Source organism: Pelecanus crispus, chromosome 2 (genome assembly GCF_030463565.1).
Source record: "Pelecanus crispus isolate bPelCri1 chromosome 2, bPelCri1.pri, whole genome shotgun sequence".
NCBI lineage: Eukaryota > Metazoa > Chordata > Aves > Pelecaniformes > Pelecanidae > Pelecanus > Pelecanus crispus.
In genome coordinates, this window is record NC_134644.1 from 80,435,957 (window position 1) to 80,451,885 (window position 15,929).

The 15,929-nt window shown below is 41.1% G+C and overlaps 1 protein-coding gene across 1 annotated transcript; it reads right to left on the reverse strand.

Moving 5' to 3' along the window:
• Nucleotides 1–7,289: 7,289 nt before the first annotated feature.
• On the reverse strand, nucleotides 7,290–14,105 carry NQO2 (N-ribosyldihydronicotinamide:quinone dehydrogenase 2). Its single transcript, XM_009491793.2, is given in 6 exon segments — nucleotides 7,290–7,463; nucleotides 8,605–8,706; nucleotides 10,746–10,859; nucleotides 12,323–12,453; nucleotides 13,962–14,081; nucleotides 14,084–14,105. Coding segments are annotated over 6 exon segments (663 nt in total).
• Nucleotides 14,106–15,929: the final 1,824 nt, after the last annotated feature.

Here is a 15,929-nt window from a genome sequence, read left to right on the forward strand (position 1 = left end):
AGCACGTTCCTGTCTTCCCCTGATTCTGGATCAGCTGGTGTTGAGCCAGAACAAGAGTTCAATGCTCTGACGGCTGCAGATGCAAGGGCTGATCACAGCTACTGTAACGAGGAGACTCAGGATGGCTATGCTGAACTGCCAAACTAAGCTCATCGTAGTTTTAATACAGACACTTCATGTCTATCCACATTGTGAAATATCGTAATGAGGGTGTTATTAAACCCGCAGTCCAGAGAATCTGGGATGTTTGTCAACTAATTAAAGCAAAAGCAAATCCAGACATGGTGTCTCTGCTGGGCTGATCATGCAGTTTTGGTCTTCTATTGCAATCACAAACATTACAGAAATCTTTTGATAATGTTTTACTTCTGAGGTTTTTTGTTTTGGTTTGTTTTTTTCTGCTTTTGAGCTTTGCGTTGTGTATGTGGCTGAAGACATGGCCTGAAGGCAGGAAGTAAGATGGCTAAATTTGTAAGAATTGCATGGTTAAGAAGCTTTTAGTCTCGTTTAGTGGTGATTTGCCAACAAGCGCTAGGCAAAAAAAGACAGAAATTAGTGTTTATTTGTTGCTGCTTAGAGGTCAGCATTGCCAGTTATGACATTCCTTCTCAAAATGAATAGGGAAAATAAATTGATCCAAAAATGTGACCTGAATTTATGGAGAAATCTCTTAATTCTGACTGAGAAGAAAGGAAGGTTATCCTGGACAATAAGGCCAGTACCATTGTAATGCTTTTCACAATAAGGCATTTATGTGAGCAGAAGTTTTCAATTTCAGTATTAATGAAAATAAAATAAGCTTATTAGTTCTCTTTTTACTCTAACTGAAACTTTTACTCATCTTGATCAAACTTGTACCTACTTTGTACTAAAAAGCTCTGCCACCTTATTAAAACTGACAAAAAATGTAAATACATAGAATTCTAAACACCTTTTTTTTAACATGTAGCTGTTTTTATTGTCAGCAGGATGAAAATTGGTGTTTGTGAAATTTGCAGGTTCTGTTGCACCACTGGAGAAATTGTAGGGGTTAATAAGTATAAAGTGTTAAAACTCCACAAGTACTCGACCAAGACTACCTGGAATGGTTACCTATCTCATTAATCCTAAAATCTAAAATCAAATCACAGTAAGCTTGTGCCATAACAGGAAAGTGACTTCACACAGGGCTATTTTCCTGGTATTGACTTTGAAGGCTGTATTGTAGTAAGCTTTGCCTACAGAGGCTTAAATTTTTTCCTCTCCACCTGCAGTTTGCTGCCAGGTATCTCTTTAGAGGCTTTTCCCTCTCCGTGACTACAGGCTCTGCCAGGCCCAGCAGGGATGGGTGTTTCCTCACACAGGAAGTTCCCAGCTCTGGAGATGAGTCAATGCTAAGGTGTTAATTCTGGGCTCAGCACCCTGCCTTAGAACACTGGGGAGCGGAGATCATTGGTGGGCAAACCCCTAAGCAAATACTTGTCTGTAATCTACCTTTTTAATCTAAAGCTAAAGCATTATCTGGTCTGATTGGTCCCACTGCTGTGCAACAGCTGTCAAGATACTATGTTGTACAGCTGACTTTACAGAGAGAAGCCATGATTTTAGCTAGCTTTGCCTCACCAATGCAACAAAACTTCTATTATATCTCTCTGAGACCCCAGAGGGCTGAGGTGGGAGAAACTACAGCACTGTGCGACCAACGGTGTTGATGTAGGGGGAGAAGGGCCATATGCCCCCGGGGAGTCCAAAGGCAGAACGGGATGCCCCAAGAGCTTGGGAGCCGCTGTTGTTTGTGACTGACGGCAGCCACAATTTTTCATTGTAGTTAAGTTCAGAAGATGACCACCTGAGGTCTCCCCAAGATGCCGAGGTGTGGCCTAGCAACACATGACAGAAATACAGGGGTGTACATGTAGAGTATATTGAGAGGATTTTGCTTCCCTTTGGCTTCATATTAAGTTCCAGTAAAGACACCACCTTTCTCTGCACATCTCACTGGAGTACATAGCATTTGCAGGTGTGGTGGTTCTCCGTGACAGTCTGTTACTCGGGCAAGATGGTTAGGTCTTGGTTTATTCTCTCTGATGTTAACAACAATCCTTTCTCATTTCATCAAGGGCAATTGGTAATTCGGAAACAGCAATGGGGTTATTTTGGCTGCACAGAAGGGAAGAAACTGGTCTTCTGTCTCCTTTCTGAGTTTTCTGAAGAAATCAGAATTCCTGTGCATTCAAACTGCATTAAATCAATACTGCTGAGTCTGGAGGATTTTAAAGATATCTTAGGATGGTTGAAAATAACTGGTCATGAAACATTACTTCACTGAAGTTTACTGTTCAAAGACGTAAGAACTTCACCAGTATTTATAATTATTATTTCTTTTTTTTACATCGGTCTGCACCAAGCACTGTGACACAAATTCTCCCATAGGTGTTTCCTTGTTATTTTGTTCTGTAGAAAATGTCCCTGTAAATAGAAACACCAGCAGAGTAAGATGGAAGCAACAGAAGTATTGCAGGAATAGACATTTCCCTGACTTGTTTGTGAAATGATCAACTACTGCCACTATGTTGAAGGACCTAAAATGAGGCTGCTGAAATGCGAGGCTGCTGTTCCGGACTAAGCCCTCTGCTTCCCCAAACATTTGTAATCAAAGATTCTTTTATGCTTTTTAACTGGAGTTTTGGAACTAAGGCTGGAATAGGTCTCTTGGCTACTCTTTGTAGTGACCCGCCTAACTTAAAAGGAGACATTGTGGATCTTGGAGGTTAATTTTTGTACGGGCACAGTAGGCATTTTAATACCCTTAGAATGATGAGACAATTACCCAGCAATAAAACTTGAGAGCACCCTAAGCTTAAATTTTTTGCATCTCTTTTGTGGACCATAGGCTCTTTAGGCTTTAGGATATCTACTAACATAGTAGGATTTTTCTTTTTAAAAAACCAAAAAAGTTGTACATGAATTATGCATGGTATTTATTACTGGCTGTTCCTCTCTTCAGCACAACCTGTTGAAAACTTGTCTATTGCAAAGTATATTCCTCTGCAAGCAGGCAGCTAGCCTCAGTGACATTGTTCTAGGAATCAAATATTAAACTAAAGAAAGAACTATCTACACCCACCTTTAAATGTTAATTTTTTGAATCCTGGATTAAAAGTACCTTACCACAAGAAATCATTCTTGGTTTCTCTTGGCTATAAGGCTTCCTGATAACATAGTTCAGATGGGCATCTATTTGTTTCCCTGTGTTTTTCTGATGTTGCAAGCATGTTTCACCTGCCACTTCAGAACATCAAATAGAAGAAATTCCATTATGATTTTTGGAACAAATTGTCAGAGACAAAGACCAGAGAGCTGCCTGAAAGTGTGTGGCAGAGGAGGACCACCAGCAACAAAAAACAAATCCCCAGACTTAATGGAAGAGGAAAGTATGTTGCCCTTCTACCCCTCTCCCCAGCCTGAAACGTAGCTGTTTCTCGCCTAGTTCTAGCTTTATTCTGATAAAATCAATGCTGTTTTGACAGGACTACATTTGTCTTTTAGCATAATGTGCTTTAGCAGGGCAATCATTCTTTAGATCAAAATGGCTGTAATGTTTCCAGTGCTACTAAGAAACTAATACTGCCACTTCCCTTCTTTCTCCTTATTAACCACAAACCACTCCATTGGTTTTCTGCATGGTAAAACTCTCCCGAGTTTTTGAAAGGCGTATGCCAGAACACACACGTGCCCCTGCACAGCGTGCTGTACAGCAGGCATTGAATGCATGTCAGGACAAGGACATTAACTCTTGGCTTGGCACTCACTGTCACTGCACAGCTGACTGGCTTCCAAAGCATTGCAAGAGTAGCACCCTTCAGCAAATGTCGTTTAATCTCTTATGTGTCCACAGCTGAGATACAGCTCACAGTTCTGATTACCTCTTCTCTGAACGGATATAGGAGAGCTAGACATGAAGTAAAGTGACAAGAACTACGAGGCACGTGGAACAATTTCTGTATGAGAACAGACTACATAGATAAGGACTGAGATTGACTGTGGAAAAGTTACAGTAGAATAGTGGTTCTTAGTTTTCCCCCCCATCATATACCCCCTTGTACAATGGCTTTCAAATTGGAATTATATTCCTGAAGAATTTACTTTAGGAGGAGTTAAAGCATGTGAAGAATGGTGAGCTGGCTGATATAGTCTACTTGCATTTCCAAGAGGCTTTTGACAAAGTTTTGTTTCAAATTTTTTTAAGGAAACTAAGCAGGTAGGGGATAAGAAAGAAGGTCATGGCATGGAGACATGTTTAAAAGCTAGGACAAAGGGGGCAACAGTAAATGGTCAGCTCTCGGAACAGAAGGAGGTTACAAGTGCAGGGATCTGAGCTGTTGAAAATGATCTGGAAAAGGACATGAGCAATGATGTTGAGAAAGTTTGCTGATGATACAGATTACTTAGAGGAGAGGGGACAAGGTTGTGAAGAGCTCTGGAAAAATGGTTGAGTGACTGGGCAATAAGATGGGAAGTGAAATTCAAGTTATGTAAAAGGGTGCACATGAGGGGAAAAAAAAAAAAATTACCCTAAATTGATGTATAAAATAACGGCCCCTGAGCTGACCATTACCACTGACAACCAAGATCTACGGTTACAACAGATGAAAACATTAGCTAAAGCAAATCATGTGTCGGAGATTATTAGGAAAGGAGCAGAGAAAGTCATATCAGTACAAGAGTGATGGAATTGACTCTGTGTGCGCTTCTGCTCCCCTCTTCTCGGTAATGGGATAGTGAGACTGAAGGAGTTCAGAGAAGAGCAACAAGGGTGACCAAAGGCCAATGCCTTCTCTTGGAAGAACAACTGAACAGGACAGGATTCCATGGCCTGGGAAGGAGATTATTTAGCAGGGGAGGTGATGCACATCTACAAAATTCTTAAGCGCCCTGTAAAAGAACAGATGGGACTGATCATTTACTGTTGACTGGGTGGAATCAAACGAAGCTACTGGGAAGCAAGTGCTTCACCCTCCCCAGGATCCCTCCCCACTCCAGTGCTTCATGCAAGGAAAAAGCTGACCTGCTGAACTCTGCCAAAAAATATTGGCTGCTTCTAGTTGGCATGAATTAAAGAGAAGACTGAACAAAATTCAGACAGAGATTTATTTGGCTTGGTAAATACAGAGGAAATATATACAGCTCAGGAAATCCCCCAAACTAAATATAGTTGGTGCCCAGGACAGTATTCAGCGGAAGTGCTTGCTCTTCCTAGCCTATAACCACTGTGGAGAAAAAACTCAGCGTTGGAGGATCCTTGTTCTGACCTAGCACAGCTACTGTTGTATGCTTACCTTACAAATACCCATTCTAATACAGGCACTTAATGCTACCGTGTGTGGGAGCTGGCACGCATCTGCCAAATAGTGTCGAGAAGTGTATCTTCATCATATAGGTCAGTCAAAGATTCTTCATCTAACAGTTAAAACCCCTAAGCTCTGCGATTGATCCAGTACAGTAGTGTTTTGGTTTGACAGTTGCAACTTCTGCTTTCATATCCATTTCCTTCTTTCTTGAATAGTCTGGTAACTGAACACAGTGAACATAGTGATGATTCCTCTCCTACACAATTTTAATATTTGCATTTGTCCTTCAATCTCTCTTCAGGTAACTTAAAGTTGTTTAAGACTTAAGTCTTTTAGGCAAGAATCTGCTTTCCCCACAACTTATGTGTATAGTGTTTTCCATTTTATTCCCTTTCATTTTCTTTTTCCTATACAGGAGTTAAGCCAAAGCAAATTTCTTGCTTGCGTAACCTAAAGACTTTGACTCATACACACTGAAGCAGACATCTGCAACAGCTTAGTGCAGCACTGCTTCCAGGGGTCTGTCTCTGCTAGAGGTGGCCCTTCATACGGTGACAAACAGGAACATGTGACTCTCCCTGCGGTAGCAATTCCCAGTCTGGTGTATCAGCTTACACTGCCGCTCCAGAATCTGGGCTCAGCATATTTATTATCCAAATAGCCCTTAAAGAAATGTAAGGGTGAGGCATGACAAGGGTGCTGCAAGAACTTATGGCAGATGCATGCTCTGTATGCAGAGACCTAAGTGTCATTGGACAGTGACTCAGAAGACCGTTTCTTATTCAGGCCGCATACTTTTTATCTCAAAGTGCAAAGCTAGCTGTTAGGTAAGCTGATCAAAGCAAGAAATTGTGTAGCTAAGCAAGAAATTGTATAGCTAAGCGAGAAATTGAGTAGCTAAGCGAGAAACCCTACCTTTGCCATATGCACAAAAAGGGTTAACAGATCTCAAGCCCAAAAATAATCCCACTAAAGTTCAAGGTAAAAATCAGAGATGCTAAGAGCCAGATAGTCATTTTGTCCTGTTAGATCCTGGCTGGTAGACAGACAGTGCTCCTGCAGGTTTTTGGGTAGCTGTCCTACCTCACTGACTGCCAGTGCTGGAGATCTCCGAGGACAGCCATTTACACTAATGCCAGAGGAAATGCACCCAGCCCACCAGACCCAAACACCAATACTGACTGGTGTGAAGGGGCAGCAAACAGATAGGATTCCTCTTTGTCTCTACTTAGGGTAACAAAAATAGAGAACTCCCTTTGATTTTAGGGAACTATGTACTTTACAAATGGGAGCTACATTCTATAAAGAAAGGCAATACATGCACATACTGCTATATGGTATTTGTATTTGTTTTTTTCCTTTTCTGGTATCTGTCATAGGTTTTATATTGCTTTGTAAATATGTGGAAAAGCCTAAGGCTGCCCACAAGGCTTTCCAGCTGTCTATGTCACTGTGCAGCTGTACATGCTTTTGCATTATTCATGCTCTGGCTTCATAGCTCAAAGGCACAAGTGTAGAAGCTCTCATTTAGAAGAACTGGATTGGCCATAACAGGGTTGAGTATGGGAAGCATATTCCCTGGCAAATAAAAAAAAAAAGTGGCAGCTGGTACAAAAAGTGTTAAAATAAATTTGGCAATGTACTGTTTCATAAGCAGCAATGATATAATCTGCAATTAAATACCACTTGTGTTATCAACCACTTGTAGGCAGGATGTCACTGTTTATATGAGCAAGGATAATTCTTCACAAAGAGTTTTGCACCCATCATTGAAGAGAATACCTCAGCAATCAATGAAGATAAATGCTGTATTGCCAGTTAAACTACTAGCTGTAGTACTCAAGATACTTACAATACAGTCAAATTAGGAGATTAGCATTCAGATATTGAGATAAAGCACCAAAAAGAACAGAGGAAAAAAAAAAAAAATCCTTCTCTCTGTTGTCTTGTACCCGAACATTACTTGAAATACCACTCAGGAGAGCAGTTTATGGGCTCTTCCTTCCAAAGAGTCTTCAGACGCTGGGCCCAGGCAATCAACATCTCCTTCCTCTCCTCCTCAGAGACATACTCCGGAGCAAAGCAGATATGAGGTGCAAGGACTTTGACACCACAGAAGTGCATGATTCCATGCTGGACTCAAAGCAAAGGAAGAAATGCCTCAGGAAATAGTTAGTCTTTCACTTTCAATTCAAGAACGTGGAAGGTTCAAATCTGAAACTGCTTCTCTGACCCAATATAAAGCAGGCTTTCTAAACCTGTGCATTTATCAGGAGAAGGGCAATAAATTGCAAAAGTTCATTACCTATCCTGGCAGTCACTACTGAAGGCTACGCATTAAGCAGAATGACATACAATACACTGGAAAATAAGGTCAATTTATTCTGCTCTGTGGAATTTATTTTAAAGTGCTATTAAACCCACAGAACTGTGCTCTTTGGCTGCTTTATGTTATTAAATTTGCAAGGATCCGACAGCCTGAAGTTCATTTTACTGTTTGGATCTCCACAGATTGTTTCTGAACTGCAGTATATTTCTGATCTACTTCTAAGTATTTTTTTTAACCTGTTGCCTCTGGCTTAGCCAAATGATCCTGAATGAAGGCTAGTGCCTTTCAAATCAGCTCAACCTGCCATTTTCCCTCTGTGTATTTCTGAATTCACAGTTGCGTTTCATGTTCTTTGGCATGATGACTTGCAAGCTCTGCAGCTAGACAGCCTCGCAAGAGCAGACAGCTAGTAATCACAGTGGGTGAGAGACTGAAGAATTTCAGCACATCCATTGTAATACATCAAGAAGTAGCTGGCACAATTTGCCTTACCACCTACATTTCTCAAAGCATGCTTGCTACTTCTGATAAAAGGGTAGCAGTAAGAAAAGGCATGCTAACTTTTGTATGCTGATCATTAATGCCAGGATGATGTGCAACTCCCTCCTGCCCCGCATCTTACATGAATCGGGTAGCTATAGGCAAAAGAAATCCTGCATCCTAGGGCTAAAGAAAATCCTGTAACACCAGAGAAACTTAAAAGGCTGACAGTATAAGCTTTCTCCAGATTCCATTCTAGAGGAAGGGGCACAAACCAACTTTAAAACTCCATGGACTTTTAAAGTAGTCTCAGGAGTCTCCCAATTTATAACCTACAGATGCTTGGAATCGACAACTTAATTCTTTCTTTTTATATTATATTTCATATAAAATAACACAACTGTTAAAAATAATTGGAATAATAAAAATTAAGGCAATCAACCACCAAATATTCATATATTATACCTGCATGGGCCACAGGAGATAGCGAATATCACCACTGATACCTCCTTTTGCATACATCTCTCTGCTTCCTCCAGTGGTGAAAGAAAACAGGGCTAATTTGCTCTAGAATTAAGAAAACAGCGCTTGAGTTAGGTATGTTTAAAGAAGAGTGGCTGAATAGTTCGAGATATATTCAGGGGAATCTGGACAGCATAAATTTCTAGAGGAGGTGATGTCCCCTTCTTTCCCAGACATTATGTGTAGTGGCAGCCCTGAGGCAAAGATTGTCAACATACAACTAGACAGTGGACTGTGTGTTGGGGCTTTGGGCAGAGACAGGTTAAAAAGAAAAGGAATTACATGTCTGACACCCTTGTATGAAGCAGGGCTGACCCTTGTTCTCCCCTATACAATGTCTGGAAAACTGTGGCTGAAAAGCACTCTGTTACTGAGAGTATCTTTATTCCTGTCCTTCCTGAATGCAGAAATTCAATGCTACAGTCCCCCTTCAAGCTTGGGCTTGCATGCCACTTGCCAAGGAATAATTTGTTCTCAAATTATTCCTCAGGTGTTCTAAACCCCTGTGTTTCTTCTGCTTCTGTAACTATGTGTCCTGGTTTCGGCTGGGATAGAGTTAATTTTCTTCCTAGCAGCAGGCATAGTGCTGTGTTTTGGATTTAGTAGGAGAAGAATGTTGATAACATGCTGATGTTTTTTGTTGTTGCTGAGTACTGCTTATGCTAGTCAAGGACTTTTTCAGCTTCCCATGCTCTGCCAGGCGCACAAGAAACTGGGAGGGGGCACAGCCAGAATAGTTGATCCAAACTGACCAAAGGGCTATTCCATACCATATGACGTCATGCTCAGTATATAAACTGGGGGGGGGTGGCCGGGGAGCAGCGATCGCTGCTCGGGAACTGTCTGGGTATCGGTCGGTGGGTGGTGAGCAATTGCATTGTGCATCACTTGCTTCATGTATCATTATTATCATTATTATTATTATACTGTTACTATTAGCATTACTATTTTACTTTATTTCAATTATTAAACTGTTCTTATCTCAACCCAGGAGTGCTTCTCACTCTTACTCCTCCGATTCTCTCCCCCATCCCATCAGGGTAGGGGGAGTGAGCGAGCGGCTGCGTGGTACTGAGTTGCTGGCTGGGGCTAAACCACAACACTATGGTATTAGCCATGGGCTTGCACTCAGCTTCTATCCTCTCAGTTTCAGCTTCCGTAATAGAAATAATATTTTTCCAGTGCAGTATCCAAACTGCCTTGAGCCTGCACTCAGCATGCAGCTATGATCATTGGGGATTACTCCTGTTCATCTCAGTGAGGCAGCCATTTCTGAAATTTAAATGAACTGAAATGTTTGGAATTGTTAAGAAAATCAGAAATTACAGAGATTAATATGCAGAGAACATAAATGTGAAACTAATACTGATTGTTTCTGGATGCTGCAGTTGTTACCAACTAAGATCCATCAGGCAGTGGGCCAAAATTTTCCAGGGATATTCCCAGTGCCGTGGAGAATTAAAAATTTATGAACTGTCATCTACAGATACTGATTTTGCCTAATTTATAAGCTACAGAGAAGGAAAGGTTGAAAGGAGATAGTTGGGACAGAGGTTCATGCACTGGGTATTTCAGGTTTCTGATTAAGTTTTATAGTTTAATTCCAACCTTTGACATCTAATCCCAGAACAGGATCTTTTAATTCCAACCTTTGACATCTAATCCCAGAACAGGATCTTATCACCTATTCTAGTATGTCACTCATTATAGACTTGTGCAGTCCTATGGCAGTAGGAAGACAGACAGACTATAGTTTTAGGAAATGGATCAATTTAAACTGTTTGCAAGCTGTATGCCATCCCAGTGCACTCTGATACACCTACCAAATTATAAAGCCCATTTTGTAAGCCAACCAAAAGTCTCTACGAGATTGCTTAAATCTTTAGGAACCACTGCATTCTCCTTATTGTACTACCTTTCAGACAGTTTTAACAAGCTAGGAAGTTACTCAACGCATAACCAAAGCATTATTTCAGGAGAGCATAAAGAGCGAGCTTTAAATAAATATAATGCAAAAGAAAGACCAATACCCTCAAGAGCATTGTGCAAATCTTGATCTTAATAAAACAATCTTAAAAACATACCTTCAGCAAACCGGAATCATAACAGTTTGGAAATTCGTGAGCAAATCCTTGGACCAAGACTCTGTCCATCCAGCCCTTCATGATTGCTGGCATGCTGAACCAATACAAAGGAAACTAGGCAAAAAGTAAATTACCTTGTTAGCACAGAGTCTGGGCCATCCTTAGGCCTGGTCTATAGGCCAAATCCTATTCTCTTAATCTGTTCAGATCTTGTACATGCCTTCTTCCAGCTCTCTGTCAGGAGAGGCGGTAACTATGCTTGGCAAGAATAACTGAAGTGCTTTCTGTTTGTACTAGTCTCAGGTACACACCTGAGCATCTATAGCACATTAACACTATGGTGAATGTGAGGGCTTCCACACAAATTAAAGTTGGAATATGATAAAGCAGGAAGGTACCATTTTATTCAAACATTAAGACTGCACAGAATTGGGTAAAGGCACACAAAGAAATGTAAGGCTAGTATTGCCTTATACAGTACTTCTGGGACTTGTAGACACAAGGACAGAGGTGGCACAGTGAGAAACGGAGATGGGGTATAATCATCTATTAGCAAGTCCAGATAGTGATTCCGCAGCTCAGCAATAAATGAGGACAGTCTGGTTGGGGAAGTCCAAATTCCCTGAGCCTGCTGGCTGCTCCCAGCTGCTTGCCCAGAAAATAAGCCTTGCCCTGCTTTCTGTGAGCCTGCCTGACATCCATGGTCATGTATGTCTTTGTGCATCCAGATACTAAGTTTGGCCCAGTGTTGGTGAATTACTGGATTTGCTGTTGTTTCAACCTGGATAACTGTGCTACTGAATTACTGGATTTGCTGTTGTAATGACCCAGATAATTGTACTACTGATCCGTATTTGTTACTGTACCACTACTTAGAGATAAAGTGTTTATTCCTAAAGCTGTTGGTCTGGTGTCTGTTACCGTATCCCAGACTTATAACTCAGTGGGGCTGCCTTAAGCCTTTACACACATTCCTGTGTGTAGATCTGTTTGCTTTGCATGAATGCCAAGACAAAGGGATGGTATCGGGCTGCCAGATAACATGGCACGGTTCTCATATTGAGAATTACAGTATTATTTTGCACTCAATACTTTCTGCTCTGAGTCGCTCAATGCAACTGATTTGGAGTGCAGGTAGTGTGAGGACCAGTCTTCACAAAACCTATGCAATCAGACTACCTTTGAATACTAATTTTTAAGAGAAGCACTGCTGTGAATTTTACTCAGGTATTTTAAGGTTCTAATTTCAGATGCCTTCATACTCCTCAAAAATGCCAGTGTGGAGCCATTATTTGTGTGAAAAATTCATACTGTGCTAGCACAAATAATGCTTACACATGATCTGGTATTTTTAGTATCTTCTAAAACCCACATGCTATCAGAAAACCTGACACCTTGAAATTGCTACGCTGGATACAGACTGTTTCGTGTTGATGGCAGAGCTACTACCTCTTTCTACTCTGGCTAGATTCAATGTTCCTAATGAAATCTATAATCTTTGCACTTACTATGGCTTTTCTTTTGTTCAACCCTGTACATTACAACTGAAGTCTTTTATTACAATTCAAAATAATGACCTGAAAAATCAGTAAGTCTGCTTCCTGCACCTTCCTTTGCTCTTCAATCAGATCACTGGACAAGCCTCCTCTCTTGTAAGCTTCCCATGTCTCCACACCATAATTGAACTCTTCTGAGTTGTGCAAGCAACCTGTGGGTAGAAGTGAACAGTCACTGCTTGCCCTGTTTTTACCATCACAGCCAGATAAGAATTGCAATAGGGTTGCAATCTACAGTTCTAAATTGAGTTACTGCTTTTCATTTTTTCCCACTTCCTTTTTTTTTTTTTTTTTTTTTTTTTTGGTGGATATTCAGTATCATCACAGCTGATGGTGATTTGATTTTGATTTTAAACTGGAGAGGAATGTAGTGTCTCAGAGGACTAAAACTTTTGCTTTTCTGTGGAAACATATGAAGTGCAATAAGAGGACCTAAGCTTGGCTCCAGACTCTGGTGATGCAGGTGGATGATTTAAGAGGATTTAACATAATTTTGCTAATTGTTCTGCCTCTGCATTAGGGATTACTGAAACCACCACACAGTCACAAGCATTATGTAGCTGCTTTTCAGCTTCTGTAACTGGGAAGCTCAGCAGGGGCTGAGGAATCAGTATTGGCCAGCTCTGCTGACTTCACTACTGATGCAAGTGTGTCTAAATTAGACGTATACATTAATTCTGCTGATTCAACTAGTAGATCATCAATCTCTAGCAGAAGGGAAAGGCAGTAGCCTCATGAGCTAAGCTCTAGCAAGTCACAGAACAGTATCTGAATGCACTTCTCACCCACGAGAAGTGGACTTCAGAGACTGATTGTGGACACATGCTAATGCATTCTTCCCCTCTCAGTAATGTCACTATGAGCTAAGGTTCCTATTCAGGAGTGGACTTTTAAAAATGCTTACGTATGGTTATTAATAAATTTCTTCTTGTTTTTGCCAGTGCTTGCACTGGACCTGTGCTATTTCTTTTTGATTCTTGTTTTAAAGAGTTTCAGCTGTGCAATTCTGTTATGGCTTTGTGTTCCCTAACCTGGAAAAATACTGCAGCTAAATGCTAGCAAGAGCACAGTGAAAATATCACATAAGCCTAACAAGAGCATCACTGTTTTTCTCAAGTCTTAACTGCATCATCTAGTCATTTTTAGCAATGGCATACTACCAGGGTAGTTGGGAGGTACCAAGACAACTCAAAAGCCCAAGCACTTAAGTGCCTGGAGCTAACTTGCAGAAAGCATTTGTAATCTTATTCTTTAAGAGAAGGTGGTTCTTAGAACATCTCTGCAGTTGATTGCAAATACTGTAAAAATAGTATTTTCCCTCATTCACTTTAGTCTAGAGGCAAAACACTGTTTTACAAATCTGTACTATACAGGTATTTCATTTTTCTGATAGAGGGGCCATTTCTGATCAGACTTATTTAAAAGAGGATGACACTTGGGTGTCCTATTGGGTTCCTACACTGATATTTCTTAGTCAATGCTAATAGAAAATCAAAAGCTGGGTCTTGTTAGTTGAGGGATATTTGTACAAACTAACAGCAACTATTTTTCAGAGTGCACCTAACAGCATGGTTCTGGATTGTTAATGCAGCGGGATAGACAAGGTGAAAGTCTGTCTCGTTGTTACTGTTGAAAAAAAGTGTATTTTGGCTAGTCTCACCAACAATGTCATTTCTTGTTGCTCTTGGCTCGAAGTGCATTGCATATAAATCAGACACTGTGACACTGCAGCCCTGCTTGCTCAATTCTTCCACAGCAATGCTCATCAAAGATCCGTTCAAGGACTTGGGCTCTTGATGTGCATAGACTATCAGGACTTTTCTCCCTGGAGGCAGAAAGAAAACCAGAAGATACCTTTGAGTATAGGAGGCAGATACGAAACAGTCTGTGAAGCCAGGGCCTGGTCCTTTCTTTTTCTGTAGTGTGTTTTCCAAGCGGCACAAAACTAGCGAAAACAGAACGACAGTGGCAGCATTTGACTCCTGCTTGGCAGGAGTGACTCATGAGCAGCTAATCAGAGAATGCCCGCAACCCAGCAGTTTTGTGCGACACTGGGCTTTCCTAGGTGGAACTCAGTGGACAGTGGGTGCGCTTCCATAGCAGGTCACACTGCCCTACATCAACACAACCCAGTCCCTCCTCTTGAGTCAGCATTTCTGTTTATCTGATTCCGCTGCCCCCAAACTCACCCAACAACAGGGGGGGGAAAAAAAAAAAAAAAAAAAGCTGTCTGCTGGTTTAGGTCCCTAGGCTCGGTCAGATAAGGTACAGCACAAGTGTGAGGGGGCAGGCTGGGATCAAAGCAGTGCCAGCTTAGATTTCCTCAAAATGTTGCAGAAACAACTTCTGAGAGCTCAGAGCATCCTCCTACTGCAATGTGGAACTCCCTCATCTTCCAGTTCAGTGCGGCGCAAGTGACAACATCGGGGTAGATGTTTAAGATGCCACTATCCCACTTCAGCATCATCACAGTGACCTCGATAGGAAACAACATGATTTTTTTCTTAGATGTGAGAGCGAGCTGTCTAGTGTATCTCAAAGTGCTGACAAAGTGGATTTAAGGTAATGAGTGGCAAGACAGGCATGCTGGGATGGAGCTTCTTAAACTGATGTAACAAGGTATATCAGAGCTTACTTGTTCAAAATTTTATTGCACATAGGCCATTCCATTTTAATAATTCTCAGAAAAAGAAAAATCATTCATCACTGAACACAAGGGAAAGGTGAAATACTTCTATGGGGTAGTAGTTATTTATACATAAACACTGCAGAGAGGGAAATTTCCAGGGACTATTGAAAACGACTGGATCCGCAAAACATCCAGCTCACGGTTTTTAACTGCCAACACAAAAACTCAGGCATCTCCCGAGTTCAGTTTCTCCAGGGGACACAGAAGCTGTACAGCCCAGAGCACCATCAGGGTGACAGGTAAGTAAGTTTAAGGTGGCAGAGATAATTAATAGAACCCGAGCTGAGTCCTTGAAGAAACAATACCTCATTTTTAACCTAAATTTTATAAGGGGTGATTATTTTTCCAGTGTGCATAGCGTCCATGAAACAACAGCTTCGCCAAAAGACTATTAAAATGTGCGGTCAAATGCTACCATAAACTTAACACGTGTATAAAACTATTTAAATCCTTGCTCCGTAACTTATTCTGGAATATCAAGAGCAGTTACCTCTTTGCTGTCCCTGCTAACTCTCAGCAAACAGGTAGTTCAGTGGCTGGACACAAGCTGACAGACACGGTAAGATTAATTCTGCAAGCTGCTGGTTTGTTTCCATTTCAGTGGAACGGAGGGCACCGGGACGCAGCGTTCAGAGAGACGGGAGTTTTCAAAGGCATCACTTACTGAAGTAATTTCAGTCAGTTGGGAAAGGAATACCTTCGTATCCCAACTGGATGTTACAGACATGCCACCTACCAGCGTGCCCGGGCCTGAAGTGAAAGCATTTTTAATATTTTTTATATTTCTATTTTTTAAATTATTTTAATTTTTATTCTTTTTATTTATTTATTTATATTTTTATTAATTTTCATTTTTAATATTTGTTCTTGCCTGCCATTTTCCGGGAGCACCGACTAGCTTCTGCCTTCAGAATCCGGCACGGCCTGTGAAGTCCAATG